This window comes from Equus quagga, chromosome 5 (assembly GCF_021613505.1).
Source record: "Equus quagga isolate Etosha38 chromosome 5, UCLA_HA_Equagga_1.0, whole genome shotgun sequence".
In the NCBI taxonomy this organism is placed as follows: Eukaryota; Metazoa; Chordata; class Mammalia; order Perissodactyla; family Equidae; genus Equus; species Equus quagga.
In genome coordinates, this window is record NC_060271.1 from 29,092,210 (window position 1) to 29,106,282 (window position 14,073).

At 47.5% G+C, this 14,073-nt stretch overlaps 1 protein-coding gene across 5 annotated transcripts in view; it reads right to left on the reverse strand.

The window, feature by feature from the left end:
• Nucleotides 1-736: 736 nt before the first annotated feature.
• The window catches only part of DHDDS (dehydrodolichyl diphosphate synthase subunit), a 29,886-nt gene continuing 16,549 nt past the window's right edge, over nucleotides 737-14,073 (reverse strand). For 3 of the 5 annotated variants that reach the window (XM_046660659.1, XM_046660656.1, XM_046660657.1), the window contains 3 exons: nucleotides 12,910-13,024; nucleotides 10,782-10,889; nucleotides 737-3,138 (listed from right to left, as the gene is read on the reverse strand). In XM_046660659.1, coding sequence (XP_046516615.1) covers nucleotides 2,899-3,138; nucleotides 10,782-10,889; nucleotides 12,910-13,024 — 463 coding nt within the window. In that variant the 3' untranslated portion in view covers nucleotides 737-2,898. Of the gene's footprint in view, nucleotides 3,139-8,423; nucleotides 10,100-10,781; nucleotides 10,890-12,909; nucleotides 13,025-14,073 lie in introns of all 5 variants that reach the window. The other 2 variants (XR_006888573.1, XM_046660658.1) reach the window with 2 other exon arrangements.

A 14,073-nucleotide genomic window follows, 5' to 3' on the forward strand; every position in this document is an offset into this window, starting at 1 on the left:
CCTGGCCGCACCGCCCTTCTCCGCCGGAGGCGGGAGGAAGCGCGCGGCTTGGAGGCACAGGCTGCAGTTCCCAGGGCCAAGGCTGACGCTGAAGTGGGGAAAGAGCGGGGAAGCCAGCTTGGCGCAGCCGGACGTGCATCCTTCCAAGCTGCCACTCTGAGGAAACCTTTCGTGCACCTCACCTGGAAGGCGGTCCACTCGAGATGGGGTGGGGGCTCGAAGGGGAGACTTTACACGCAGAGGTGCCTTTCGGGTGCAGCGGGGCAGGTAGGAGCTGTCCTTTCAGCACCCGTTGCTCAGCCGCCTCCCCAAATCCAACGAAGCCCCCCCCAAAAGCCTGTTGGGTGGCTCCCTTAGGTCTCTGTATTCTGGGACCTCAGGACCCCGCCGCAGAATAATGGAGAGCGGCCGTCAAGGAGGCCTACCAGCACTCCCCTCCCCCTACGCTCCACCCGCTTCAGAGACTTCAAGCTCAGCTGCCCCCACCCGATGCGGCCACCAAGCCTGGGCGCTGCAAACGCAGCTGGCGAAATCCCTCCTTCCACACTGGCAGGCTGGCTTCCTTTCACTTGCGCGAGGAAAAGGAGGTGGAGGAAAGCGTCCGGGGATTAGGAAACAAGCAGAGAAACAGGTGTTGCGACGGCAAAAGGGCTCTTCCAGTGGTGCCCCCATGCCACACGCCCCCAAAGCTACGGATCCTGGAGGTAGCCAAGCACACCTGAAGAAGGGTAGACAGTTGCAGCAGCAAAACAAGATGTTCTTACATTGCACTGGTAACAAACAAGTTTTACATTCAAGAAAGAATTCTTAAAATTCTATTTGACACCCAGGAGAACACAAAAACACGGTAAATATCCTCAAGTGGGGGCTCAGCTCAAAGGTAGGAAGACATTTAAATAGGTCCCCACCTATTTCTTGAGGCAAGGGTTGAAGCTGGTTTGCACAAATCATCATACTGGTAGAAAGCAACCACAATGAGTTCAACTATCTGCAGCCCCTGCTTCTAGGTGGCCTCTCAGTCTCTTTCCACCCCTACAGTGCCTCCTGGGGCAGCCCCTCCCCTCCCACCCCACCTCACCCCACCCCACTCTGTGCACCTCTCCCAGAACACGGGACCTCAGGCCAAAGGGAGATACCAGCCCCATTAATCACCTCTGCTGTACCCCAATCATATTAGGCAAAGTCAGACAGAGAACGGAGACAGGACTCAACAGCCACGCTCACAGGGCAGATTCCGTTTGCTGCCTCCAGCCCCTCATTCCCGCCTTAATTGTAGGGCTCTGTATTATAGCCGCATAATTCATGCCTCCCTAATTAAGGCTGTCAACAGCCCCATTGTAAAGCTGGAAAATGTACAGCACCTGCTCTCTGGGAACCCTTTGCCAGCCATTGGTAGTGGGGAGTGCCAGGCGTGTGTGGGGGGCTTGCCAAAGGTGCATGGGTTGGCTTCTCAATCGCAGTGTCTGGCATTTACAACTGATTCTGGGAGCAGGGAGGATGGCCAAGGGGTCTCTTGTGCCAGGTATTCAGGCACAGGAAGGGGAAGAGGAGACTGGAGTATAGGAAAGTTAGGGATTTAAAGAGTATGCTCTTACCACTGCTTGCAGGACCCTCCCTCTCCCCTAGAGGGAGGTGCTGGGAAACAGTTTGCAGAAAGTAAAACGGGAAGACTAAACAGAATAGCGTTTGGTTGGTATTACCGGCCGGTGCTTGCTGCACCTGAAGCACAGAATTGCTCAGGCAGACAACTCTTCAAAGGCACTAATCCTCTCAGCAGCTCTGCAGTGAGGTCTGGCAGGGAGAGGTAGGGGAAAGGACATGGCCCTTGATTTGGCCTTCTTCCTGCTGGGCAGCCTTGGCCCTCCCAAGCTGAGACTCTGCCATGCTGAGAACAAATCGTTTCAGGGCCTAGTTAGGGGGCCAGGTCAAAAAGCTGAGAGAAGAAGCCTCAAAGATTGAGGAGGTGGGAAGCAGTCTGAGATGGTGAGGTCAGGAGGCCCAGTCAGCCGGGAGAAGCACTTGTTTCTGTGCTCTTGGTCCTGATGTGTTCCAGGGAAGGAGGCCTGTGCTGGATTAGATTCACCAGGGCCTACAGGCTCTTCTGTTACCCTGTACCCCTCGAGGGGGCCAGTCTCACTGGGGAGCGGAACCTGGCCCCATGCCCTGCAAAAGGAGAAAAGCTTGTGTGGGCTGAGTCGACAATAGGTAATTGGATTGTAATCACCCGCCTGGCTTCGGCGCCATTGGGGGCGCTGAGCCTTTCAGTGAGCAATCAGCACTGCAGGGTGGGAGGGGGTAGAGATTCAATAGCAAATCCCAGGTGGAGAGCCAAGGGGGAGGAGCAGCAGATGGGCACATTTTTTCTCTCTCTCCCTCCCCTTCCTTGCCCAAATTATGCTGGCTGCCTATTAGCTATTTACCAGCAGATCCGAGGTGGAACCAAATCTTTTGTGAAAGTCAGGTGGAAGGCTAAGAAGATGTGTAAAGGGCGAGGGTTTGGGGAGAGCTCTTCCCCTCAATTCTGTGTATCGAAGGATGTGCTGGTGGAAAAAGAAAGTGTGTCTAGGAGCACACGCAGACATGGCAAAGGTGGAAGGAGCAGGCAGCAGAAGAGTTGGGGCCCCCTGCTGTCCAAACCTACTGACCAGCAGAGCTGGGTTTAGTGTACTTGTGGGAGACTCTCGCCCTCAACCCTCCCTAGGGGCCACTGTCTCAGGCAGCCCAAAGGTATCTATGGCCAGCAGACCTGGCCTCTGGGGCTCCCCTGCCAAGCAAAGGGAACACAATTCATCAGGAGGGAGGTGCCTTTCACCAAGAAAAGAAAGAGGAGTAGGGCCCTGGTGGGGGGGGAGGGGGGGCGGCAGAGGGCAGGGCAAAGTGACAGGAGGCCAGCCTCCCTCAGGCTGATGCAGTGCCCAGACGTGCCAGCCAGTCAGCCCGCTTGAGTTCCAGGGCCTGCAGGAAGCCTTGGACCCGCTCTTCCCGTCTGGCTGAGAGTTTGTGCAAGCGTGTCCATCGGAGCTGGGTGTCCCCACTGGCCTGGAGCCCCTCTTGCAGCAGCTGCTCTGTCACTGCAGCCTGGTCCCTCTCCAGCTGCTGCCTCTTCCGCTCCTCTGCATACATGTCTCGGGCCTTCTGCTAGAGAAAAATGGGGATTGGGGTGGGGAAATCATTTTTAGGTGTGGGTGGAACTGGATTGGAGGAGGTAGGGCACAGGGTGGGCCAAGTTAAGTGGAACAGTGGGGAGCTTGTACCAGATTTGGGAAGGTTTGGGAGCAGGTGAGATGGGTGATGCCCAGGTTGTACATACAGGCAGGGCAGTGGCAGTTCTAGGTCCATCTTGGTTTGTTTTGGAGGGAGCACCTGTATTTCTTGAAATTCTTCTCAGGTTTCCACTTGCAAGGGAACCAGGCAAATGTGAGTCTGACTTCTGGTTCCCCCATCAACTAGATTTATGGCTTTGGGCAAATCCTCTCCTAACCTCATTTCTTCATCTGTAAAGTGGGGGTTGTGCCTACCTTGAAGAGTGGTTTTAAGGATTAGAGATAATATATGCAAAACCCTCTCTAGCAGGCTCTCAAAAAGAAACAGCAATTTTATAAGTCATTACTATCTATTCTCTGCTGTAAAGAAGGTCCTATTCCCGCCTGGGACATGCCTATAGGGTCCTTTAGTTTCCCAAATCACTCTAAGGGTGCCATCCTCCCAACTCCCTAAGCAATTTTCCAGAATTTGGCTCCAGACTTGCCTCCTGTATGGAGACCAGCCTGACTCCTCTAGCAAATGACCCTCCTATGAACATTCTGAGAAGCAGTTTTAGCTCTCTTAAGCCACTTACTGCATTCTGCCTAGTAGAATAGGTCTTAGTGTCCATAGTCTACTTTTTCTGTTAGAAAATAAGCCGTTGAATACTTGATAGAGCCCTCAGAGCTTCTGGAACCAGCTCTGACACTAGGTAGTTGACCATACTCCCTGGCTGCACTTCTCATACCCTTTGTGTGTCTCCAGACAAACCATGAAGTGTTAGAGGGCAGAGACTGTGTGGCTTTTCCTCCTTGGAACCTGGGGCACCCCACAGATGTGAAATACTCAATCGACTGACCATGTGATCCCAGGAGAGCAGCGAGGATGCTCCTGGCACATGAGAGGGGGAAATCCCTTTGGAGCAGAACCAAGGCCTTGCTGTGCCCCGCTGAGGCACTCTGCTCCTGCCACTCTAACCACAGAGCCTTTGCACCAGAGCTCTCCTGCCAAACCTATTCCATGTGAGAATCTATGCTTTGCTGCTGACTTGGCAGCCTATACCCTAATGACTCTTATCACATTCTGTCCTGTATTATGGTATTTATGTACATGTCTGTGTCTTATTCAGCCTGTAAATACCTGGATTGCTCTGTCTTCATCTTTTAAGGAATATCTTACATGTGCACAAGCACTTGACCCTCACAATGGAGCTAGGGAGGTACCTTCTATCTGTTGGAGATAAGAGATGGAGGTTCAGAGTAGGGAAGTGATTCGCTAAGGTCTCTCAGCAATAAAGGTTTACTGCATGAATAAAGATGACAAATGAAAATTCTGGAATATTGCCCCTCTAGGCTCCTGAATGATCCCAGGCATTCATGGGTACTCTTCTGCTATGATAATGAGCTCACAAATGGAGCTATGAAGACTAAAACAGGCTTGAGAAGTTGCTGCTAAGGCTCTCTATCTTGTTGCAAAGGCTTCTTCCTGGCCTTGGTCAGGAGAAACCCAGGAGGAGAGGACCTTACTGGGGGTATGGAGATGCACACGATATAGTCTCAGCAATCCACGTGCTTAAAGGCTGATTAGGACACAAGATCCATATACAAAGTCCCATAATACAAGGTACAATGTAGTAAGGGTCATCAGGGAGGCAAGAAAAAGGGCCATGCAGCTCAGAGGAGAGAGAAATTGTGGTTGATGAAGGTCAAGGAGCAGTGAAACCTCATGGACAGGCAATATTTGAGCCAGGCTTTAACCAATGGGGGAGGATTTGGATAAAGCTGGGGTACGTGGAGGGAGGAGAATAGCAGGCAGTGGAAATCATGGGCAAAGACACATGAAATTGATTGAAGAGCTTGATGAGGCTAGAGTGAGTCCTTCTGGAGCACTGGGGTTTGAAAAGTTCCTGTCCAAAGGACTCACTCACCTCTCTAGGCCTATTTCTTTCTTTTCTTTTTTAACAGTTTTTTTTTTTGTTTTTTTTCAAAGATTAGCCCTTAGCTAACACCCACTGCCAATCCTTCTCTTTTTGCTGAGGAAGACTGGCCCTGAGCTAACATCCATGTCCATCTTCCTCTACTTTATATGAGGGACACCAGCCACAACTTGGCTCGATAAGCAGTGCATAGGTCCGTGCCTGGGGTCAGAAGCGGTGAATCCCAGGCCGCTGAAGCGGAGCGCATGAACTTAACCGCTATGCCACTGGGCCGGCCCTAGGCCTGTTTCTTATTCTGCAAAATGGAGATGATAGTACCCACCTCCCTGGGTGGTTTAAGGAAAAATGAGATAATGAATGCCTAGGCTGGTGCCTGGTTATTAATGGTTAGCTATTTTTCTATCACACCTGCTGTGGCTAGGGCTAAGGAGGCTAAGTTCTGGAAGGACAGAAAAGATGGGGGCACTAAGCCACACAGGGAGGAAATACGGAGCTAAAGTTGCTCCGTGAAGCTCAAGCTTCTTCCAAATGGCAGCCCCAGACTGAGTGGAGGCAGGGAGGCAGAGGCCAAGGCAGAGCCTGGCCTCTGTTTGCCAGGAATCAGCAGATCACTTTTAGGATGATGGAGTCAGGGGAGCTCCTTAAGACCATCTGCTCCAGCCTCCTCACTTTAGACAAGCAAGGACACTGAGGCCGAGGAGGGAAGGGACGTGGCCCAGGTCACAGAGTAGGTTGAAGTTTCCTTGGTTTCTCTACTAAGGTGGCTTCTTGAGAGGTCTATGGGGAATGTGTCTTGTGCCTCTGGATAAGCTGTACTTTCTAGGGGTGGAGTGGGGAACCGGTGGCCTGCATCTGGATGCCTGTCTGTGCGGCCTCCACACGGTCTGGATCTACCTCCCCTTCTCAGAAGTGTTCTAAGTCTTCTCAGGTACTCAGCTTCAGAAAAATCTAGGCTAACCGACATCCTAGTCACTTCCTCTCTCCCTGACCATTCTGTCTACTCTCCCTGTATAATGACCAATCAGGGGTGAGGGTGTAATAATTTCATTAGATACTTCTTGAACAGAATTTATGTGATCTCAGTGCAAAAGCTCCACGGAGCTCGCTTTGACAAATCGGGCTCTCACCTATTAATCTAAACCTCTCCTGGGCACTAAGCCTCTCTGCTCTTGTTCTGTCCCCGGCAGAACTGGGGACCAAGTAATAGCCCCTCAAGTCCTCTACTACCTTGCCGAGGCCTGGAAGGAGGCTGCAGGTCTTGGGCTTCAAAACATTCATTAGCCAGCGAAGAGTCCTCCCCTAAGGCCCCATTTGCTACAGTCAACATGCTCAGGTCAGCAGCATGGGCGATGCATTTCTGAGGATGCCTGAGACAGAGAGAACACCTCTGGCGGGAAACATGATGTTCCAAAGTGCCCCCAGAATCTCCCTGCCTGGGGACCTGTACTGGGGACAGGATGAGCAGGGTGCTACATGTCTATGGCTTTTCTGAAGACAGGAGAAGTCTGGTGAAGAGCCCAGAGAGACAAGTGATAAACGATCCTGGCCACCATTCTCTGAAAATTAACTCTGTTCCAGCACTGCACTCAGCGCTTTCTGTGTATTAGCTTCCTGAACCCTTATCACAAACCTGTGAGACAGGTATTATTATTATCATTACTCCTCTCACTTTACAGATGAGGAAAATGATAGTCTGAAGGGTTAACTAAGTGCCCAGTCACACAGCCAGTAGGCAGTGTGATGATTCAAAGGCAGGAATGTCTGAGACAACAGCTCAAGCTTTTAAATTCTCCTGAGGAGAAGACAGTGACTACCTGAGGAGCACTAGAAATAAAATGGTTGATTGATCTGGCCTGGTGTTTAATCTTCAACAATACATCAAAGGAAGTTTAGTGGGCACATGTAGTTTCTCCCTCTGTAATATCATCTTCACAGATTAGGTGGACCGAACACTTACCACTCCTCTCTATCAGTGACCCCTCCCGGACCAATCGTCCATGCAGCTTGTAACTGAGGACCACCGGCTCGCACTGCTGCCTGCCCCTGCCCTGCCCTGATCTTCCATCCATCCTCCCGCATCAGAGTCAAGATTCCCTCCCTTTGCCAGCCCCTACTCTCTAAGACTGATGGGTGATGACCAGGAGACTGTCATGGTCCCTTCAGATACCAAAGTCTAGACCCGAACAACGTGTAGCTGAGTCCTGCTTCCCTTGGCATCCACCAGCTGCCCTCATCCCATTCAGCTCTAGGCCCAGAACCCAGCTCCCTGTCTTCTGCTCTGGCTTCCTGCAGGAACAGGAGCATACTGGGCTGGGCTTAGAGACAGAGCAGCTCAGATTTTAACAATGGGAATTTGGAAGAGAGGCCAAGAGCACAGACACAGAGATAGGAAACTAAAAGGAAGGGGAACAAGGAACTAAGAAGGGTCCAGTTTGGTTACAATACAGGGTTCGTAAAAGAGAGACAGTGGAAAGATCAGCTGTCTGGTCTGATGCCAGACTGGTGAGGATGTTGTTAGTCTGAATTCTACCCTTGGTGCTTCTGCTGAGGTGCTAAGATTTCTAGAAACAGCTTTGAGGGATCCTGGGTAGAAAAAGCTGGGCCAGAACTCCCAGGGGGCCTGCTGAAAAAGTGTTCAAGACTATCAATATCTCTGTTATAATTTTGGTTTCCTCACTCTAAAAATGGGAGCAATAATAATAGTATCTACCATATAGCCCTACATAGAATCTATGTAAAGGATGCCTGACACGTGGTAAGAGCTCAATAAATGTTTGCAATTATGATTCATAGGTACAAAAATGGAACTCTTAATAGTTTTCCTCAAACATGTCCCAACTCATCCCAGGGAAGAGCAGAACCACCCACCCAATTGCCAAGGCCAAAACCTAATGTCTTGATTCCTAATAACATTAATATCTGTACTCATTTGTTTTATCCTCCAGGATACACAAAGGAGTTTCAGAATTACTCCATCAACATTGCCACTAACAATAAACCTCTTAAGTAATGTTCAAGTTCTCTTTTCAGTTTGTATTATCTTTAGAATATATCCTGCTAAAGAGATATAATCAGAGAACTGTGCTCAGGTTAACTTGAATTAATTCCTTTCTCTGGGGGTTACATTAATGACAAAGTTAGTTTCATTTGTTTCTGTTTTAACATTTGTTTTTCCTCCATCTTAGTCCACTCAGCCTTCCCCTCCCCTCCAGCCACCGCCCCACCTTGAGGCGCATCCTCTCACCTGGACTACTGTAGGAGTTTGGTCTCGGACTCCTGCCCCCTGAAAATCCTGAGTGATTTTTGCAAAATGTAAATCAGATTCTGTCATTCTGCTGATCAAAATTCTTCAGATGTGTCACCATGGCCTACAAGACACTAGATGATCAGAGGCTTGACTCCTACCCAACCTCATCTCATACTCTTCTCCCTCAGGAACGATGGCCTCTTCTTTTGTTCTTCCAAGACCCAAACTTGATAAACTCAGTAACCTTGCACTTGCTGCTCCTTTTTCGGAGAATTCTTTTCCCCCAGATTTTTGCATGTCTGGCTACTTCTCATTTTTTATATCATGGCTTAAAAATCACCTCCTCAGAGAGGCCTTCCTTGACTGCTCCATTTGTTACCTCTCGTTCTCTTCATTACTTTCTAGCACATCACTCTATTTTCTTCATCGCCTTATAACAATCTGAAATTATTTATTTGCTTACTTGTTTATTATGTATCTCCTCAAGTAAGAACATAAACTCCATGAAGGTAGGGATCTCATCTGGCCAGCTAACTGCAGAATCTCCTGTGCCTAATATAGTGCCTGACTCATGCTAGGTACTCAGTAAATATTTATGGAATGAATGAAGGCCATGTGGAAAAGTATCTGAGAAACGTGAAATTATTACAGAAGGCTTCTGAGCAGCCATATTAGAGATAAGAATATCCATGCACAAAAGCTCACACACCAAGATCCTCTGGGCTTCATGCAGAGCCAGTTTACTCTCACTTTACAGAGATAATTCTAACAAGTTTGACTGATTGGTTTCCTTGCCTGTAGCTGATTTAAAACAATAAACAGCAAGAGAGGAGAAGGAGGGATGCTGTCAAAATCAGCCAGGAAATTTAGTAAGAAATGAGAAGGAGGACACAGACAAATATACAAGAAATCCTAAAGCCAAGTATTTTGGGACCATCTAGCTTAGAGCCAACGGTCTCACCTTTCAAGGGCATCACTGTACAGTGAAGTGCTTAAAGGCAGCTACTATTGTCATTAGAATGTGATTATTCTAATCATCCATTATTAGAAAGTGCCTGGCATATAGTAGATATCAATAAATTCTGTACAAGACATATTTCAGAAAGTTTTCTATTGAAAAAGGATAAAGAAGTTTTAGTTCTTAAAGGGGAGCCTTTGGTCATGTGGAAAAATCTGACATTCATTCCTCACTGATGGTGGATAATTGAGACTCTGCTGTTTTTCTGTTTACTTGAAGTCAACTTCCTTTTTCAATTTCCTCAGATTCTGAGACTAAATGATCAAGCACGTGACCGAACCTTCATGATTTGATTGGCTTATTCCAGGAGTTCTGGACTTGAGATTCCCGGACAGATTTCAGGGGTTAGATGAAGCCCCTGGAAGCAGTCTATGTGCTTCCGTGATGAGTGCAGTTCTACGTAGAGTGCCACATGTTAGAATGATCTGTGCAATTTTTCTATGGAGATGGTCTATGGCTTTCATCAGATTCTCCAACAGATCCCTGATGCCAAGGGGACTGAGAAGACTTGATTACATCTTTATTTCCTCCTGGCCAATCTCTCTCCAGACTCAAGAAGCAGCACCAGCTTTGGGTTTAAAATTCTGTGGACTTGGGACAGTTACTCTGCCCCTCTGTTTCCACGTCTTAAAAATGAGACACCAAACCTGCTGGACTGTTGGAAGGGTTAAATAAGAAAACTTATATTAAAACACCTAAGTGCCTTAGTAGACCCTAAGCTGCCACCACCACACACACTGGTGTTATTCTTGAGTCCTAATCAGATGCAGATGACTCTGCCTCCTAATGCAACCTGTTTCAAGATCTGGTGATCAAAATTCAAAGTAGAACTTCAAGTCTTGGCAGAACATAGTTTTATACAATAGAAAGATAGTGCTATTTTGTTCTGAATCCCTTCTGGAAGAGGCTCAGATTTTGTATACTTCCACTTCTACAATCTTTTATTGGTTTTATTAGGTTAATACCTTCAGAGAATAATGGCCAATCTCTCTGAGAAGCCTTTCCTGGGTTTCTATAGTAAAGAGATTAAGGTCTTGTAACTTGAACCTCAGTTCTGCCTCTTTCTGGTTATGTGTCCTTAACCAAACAATTTCTATTTATCCATTTGCGCAAATGGGCCTAATAATACCTACCTCATTAGGTTCTTGGGAGCATTAAATGATAGTGTATATAAAATGTTCACAGGGCCTGACACATAGTAAATACTCAGTAAGTGGTAGCTACTATCATCATCATTAACAAGCTTATTAGCAAGTGCCTGGTATATATATTAGGTGGTCAATCAATGCTAACCTCTTCTTCCATCCCACCCAATCAGGCCAGCCCTAAACTCTTACCTGAAGCATGCTATGGTTCATCTGGAACTGCAGGATGGCCTCACAGAGGTTCCAAAACGTGTATTCTGGCCACAGAACGGGTTGGAACACCAGGCAGGAGTGGGAGGTCTGGGAAAGGTGAGGACGAGAGTATGGTTTAGTAACATGTTGCTGGAACACATCCCTGGCCAGGCTCCTTCTTTGGAGAAGGCTGAGCAGGACACAGAAGCCCAGGGATGAGACGGACAGGCACCCTGAGCTGCAGCGGCTGCTGCCAGCCCTGATTCACTCACTGATAGGGGGAGGGGTCATCTGAGGCAGTTAGATCACCTGCCTGTAACAAGGCAGAACTAAAACAAGACTAGATCAACATTTCCACCAGGATTTTTCTAAGAGCCAATTTTAGGACTATGAAATAACATCTGGATTATGTTATTGGCTCTTGGCCCTGAGAGGTCATCTGGGAGACACACTGTCCGATAAAAGTCAGCAATGAACAAATGGTAGCTGCCATTGTTATTTTTAAGTAGCAGAGAATGGCGCAGTGTCATTAAGAGCATGGGCTCTGGGGCCAGGCTGCCTGGCTTTGAATTCTGGCTCCAGGATTTTCCATCTGTTTGACCAGAGGCAAATTACTTAACTGCTCTGGGCCTCAGTTTCCTCAACTGTAAGATTAAGTAATAAGAATACCTAGTTTTTAGAGTACTATGAAAATTAAACCAGATAATGTATATAAACAGAGCACAGAGTTGGGTGAACTTTAATAACAGTCACTGACGTAAGAATCTCTTTTGGAATATTCTTGACAGCCACTGCTTGACACCTTTAGTGATAAGGAATTCAGTGCCTCAAGGGACATAACTTCAGTTGTCAGATAGCTTGTCATGCTAAACCAATGTCACTTTCCCTGAACTTCTACCAAGGTCAGGTCTTTTCTCTGGAACAAGTTTGCTGCTTCTTCAAAGTGACATTCTTTCAAATATTTGAAGTCTAGATTAGAGCAGCCTGTTATCTGTTCCTAAGGCTGTATTGACTTCTTCAGTTTGTCTTTGCCAACAAACTATAAGTTTTAAGACAGCAGGGATTATTTCTGACTTGGTCACTGCCATATTCCCAGCACAAAGGAGTAACCCAATATCTTTTTCCGAGGGAATAAACTGTCACCACGCTTCCCTTTTGCAGACCACTATCCTTCACTCATTCCTTACAGGACATCAGTCCAGATTCCTTGCCATTCAGGTTGGCCTCTTCTGGTAAGTTCTCTAGTTTACCAATGTAGTCTCTTAAAACTCAGTGTCCAGAAGTAAACTTTCCAGATGTGATCTGAACAGCAGAGTGGGCCACAGAAGCATAAGCTGCACATTATACTTCTTTCAGTAAAGCCAAAGACTGCAAGTATCTTTAGTAGCTAAATCTTGTTACTTCACTTTAAGACTATGGCACATTAAAATTTATGGAACTTTATCATGTGAACTGCTTCCAAGCTGAGTCTTTCCCTCCATCCTCTCCTTGAACAAGGACTTCCCCCAGTCATGTGCTATCCAGGGGCCAAGTTAACAGATGATGGAGACCTTCAAGCAAAGACAAACTTATTTGGATATGAGCCTTTGGGGGACTACCTACACTGGGGTACCTGAGCTGAGAGGCAATGGCAGGCCCCTAAGAAAGAGTCTGCATATAGTTTATATTCCTTGTGGACTACGCTTGCATAGATGCGGCCCTCTATTCTGGAGGAGAGAGACTGGTATCTGCAAGGCAAGGTTCCAGCCCAGAGGTGCTGGGGTACCTGGCAGGTTACTAGGGCAGGAGCTTATGCTCAGGGACACAAGGCAGAAATCCAGGTCCTTGAACAGGGGCACAAGTGAAGTTTTCACCACAGCTGGATAGCCTTGATTTTTCCTCTAGGCACTTTATACAGCAAGAACCACACAGGCTCGCAAAGCCAGGGCCAGATGGCGGGGGGGGACAGCAAACGTTACCAGGCACAGCCTGGAGACATTTCTCCAGATTTTAGCTCCGCACCCCCAACTCCCAAGTTCTCTGGTGCAAGCACGGCTGGCGGTGGGGATGAGCCCCTCTAATCCATTACGCAGGTGCAGTCACAGTTTTCAGGCTGACACAAATAGAGCAGTGGTTAGAAACCACCTACCTGCCAGAGCAGGAAGTCACTGAGCCTCACTTCCCCAGAAGTCCGTATCAAGATGTCGGGATGAGGAGAGTGGTTGGTATAGAGGCACTTATCAAGCAGAGACTCAGAGACATCACTATGGTGAGCAGAAAAGAGACAAAGATAAGCAGACATCTCTTTTTGGATTATTCTCCTGGTGAGCTTCCCTACATAAAGCTTCCCAGTTTATAGAACACCACCAAATACATTCGCCAATACTACCTAGTACGCAAAAGGCCCTCAACAAATGCTTGATAAATTAACGAATCATTTTAATCCTCAAAACTACATAAGGTATTTCTATCCTCACATTATAGATAAAGAAACTGAGGCTCAGAGAAGATGAGTAATTTGCCCAAAGTCATTTAGCCGCAGGCCTAAAACCAGATGCACCCATTAGAATATGTGTTGTCCTTCACTTAAAACATCTTGTTTTTGGGGCCGGCCCGGTGGCACAGCAGTTAAGTGTGCACGTCCTGCTTCAGTGGCACAGGATTTGCCAGTTCGGATCCTGGGTGAAGACATGGCACTGCTTGGCAAGCCATGCTGTGGTAGGCGTCCCATACATAAAGTAGAGGAAGATGGGCACGGATGTTAGCTCAGGGCCAGTCTTCCTCAGCAAAAAGAGGAGGACTGGGAGCAGATGTTAGCTCAGGGCTAATCTTCCTCAAAAAAAAAAAATCTTGTTTTTTAAAGATTTTTAAAAAATTTTTCCTTCTTCTCCCCAAAGCCCCCCAGTATATAGTTGCATATTTTCAGTTGTGGGTCCTTCTAGTTGTGGCATGTGGGACACTGCCTCAGCAGGGCCTGACAAGCGGTGCCATGTCCACACCCAGAATCCGAACCAGTGAAACCCTGGGCCACTGAAGCAGAGCACGTGAACTTAACCACTCAGCCATGGGCCGGCCCCACATCTTGTTTTTTAAAATGCATATACCCTATGACCCTACAGTCTGATGAAACACTATGCATCTGTTTTTAATAAAGATAAATCTAAATGCACTGATTTGGAAAGATGTCTAAGATCTAATATTAAATGAGAAAAGCAAGTTTCAGAAAATATACAGCGTGGAAAAGACACACCTACACTCTCAAACACTCAACATGTGAACATATGTATATATAAACAAAGAACAAAGTCTGGAA